At 36.7% G+C, this 1,187-nt stretch overlaps 1 protein-coding gene across 1 annotated transcript; it reads right to left on the bottom strand.

The window, feature by feature from the left end:
- Positions 1 to 5: 5 nt before the first annotated feature.
- LOC111386369 (protease Do-like 1, chloroplastic) lies at positions 6 to 778 on the bottom strand (the record flags this gene model as incomplete). Its single annotated transcript, XM_023010823.1, has 3 exons — positions 6 to 140; positions 294 to 446; positions 564 to 778. Coding segments are annotated over 3 exons (503 nt in total), but the record flags the coding sequence as incomplete, so codon positions are not given.
- Between the last annotated feature and the right edge of the window lie 409 nt (positions 779 to 1,187).

Raw genomic sequence — 1,187 nt, 5'->3', positions numbered from 1 at the left:
CTTACCTTATCACCCACTTTGCATTGATCCAGGATTCTGTACAGATCAGTGCCATTAGAGACCTTCTTCCCATTGATAGATGTAATTACATCGCCTAAAATAAGTCTGCCATAGGCATCGCGTTTAGTAGATTGAAGACCCTGCAGAACCAAGAATACACATAGTATCAGCAATATACAGTTTTTAGTCCAGCATACTTCCAACTTCCAAACCTTTAAATTACAATGAAACTTCCACACCATAACATCACATGAAACCAAGGAAAAAGAAGAAAAATATATCAAAATACATACTGCTTTGCCAGCAGGCCCATTTGGAGGAGCATCCAATACAAGAACACCACTAACTCCCAGTTGCTCTACGGACTGGTCAGGTGCAAACTTAATCCCCAAAATTGGTCTGGTGACTTTCCCAAACCTCACCAACTGATCGACAATGCCACTTACCTGGGTATGAAAGATATATCAAAAACAATTATCTTCAAACTAGAAAAACATCAGCTAATAAATTTTATACCAAATCTTACGGAAGTCCCAAAGACAGAAAATTAAATAATTACTCACAGTGTCAACAGGAATCGAAAATCCAACACCAGATGATGCACCTGAAGGAGAGTATATAGCTGTATTTATCCCAATAAGGTATCCTGAACTGTCAAGAAGTGGCCCTCCACTATTCCCAGGGTTAATTGCAGCATCAGTCTGGATCACATCCTGGATTGGACGTCCGGTAGCAGCAGAACTGATTTCCCTTCTAAGTCCACTACAGAAAAATTGAACTTATGATACGCGAACCGTGAAGATGGTTCAAAGCACAAGAATTAAAAATAAAAATAAAAAAATACTGGCTTATTCGCTTATCCTTAGTAATCTTTTAAGATGTGGTGCATTTAATGATTGACAGAATCTAGAAAATATAAATGCTCTCATTTCTGCCTCTAATTGATAACAGTTGGTCAGTTCACTTAACTATTATGTAAATCTTAAACAAGTCAATTATTAACGATCAAATTAAACATAACTAGAACAAGAAAACAAAACCAAGCAAGAATGTAAACCCAAGAACAATATAAATGACAAACATTTGGGGTTGGCTGGTTCCTTGTTTGAATTTGTTTGTAACAGAGAACCGTTTTTAATTTAAAAGGCCTAGTAGTAGGAATCTAGAGCTGGTGAAGATATGCTAAT

Source organism: Olea europaea, unplaced genomic scaffold (genome assembly GCF_002742605.1).
Source record: "Olea europaea var. sylvestris unplaced genomic scaffold, O_europaea_v1 scaffold35287, whole genome shotgun sequence".
Classification (NCBI taxonomy): Eukaryota; Viridiplantae; Streptophyta; class Magnoliopsida; order Lamiales; family Oleaceae; genus Olea; species Olea europaea.
The sequence above is the reverse complement of the archived record's forward strand: the minus strand, read 5'-3'. Positions and strand labels throughout refer to the sequence as shown.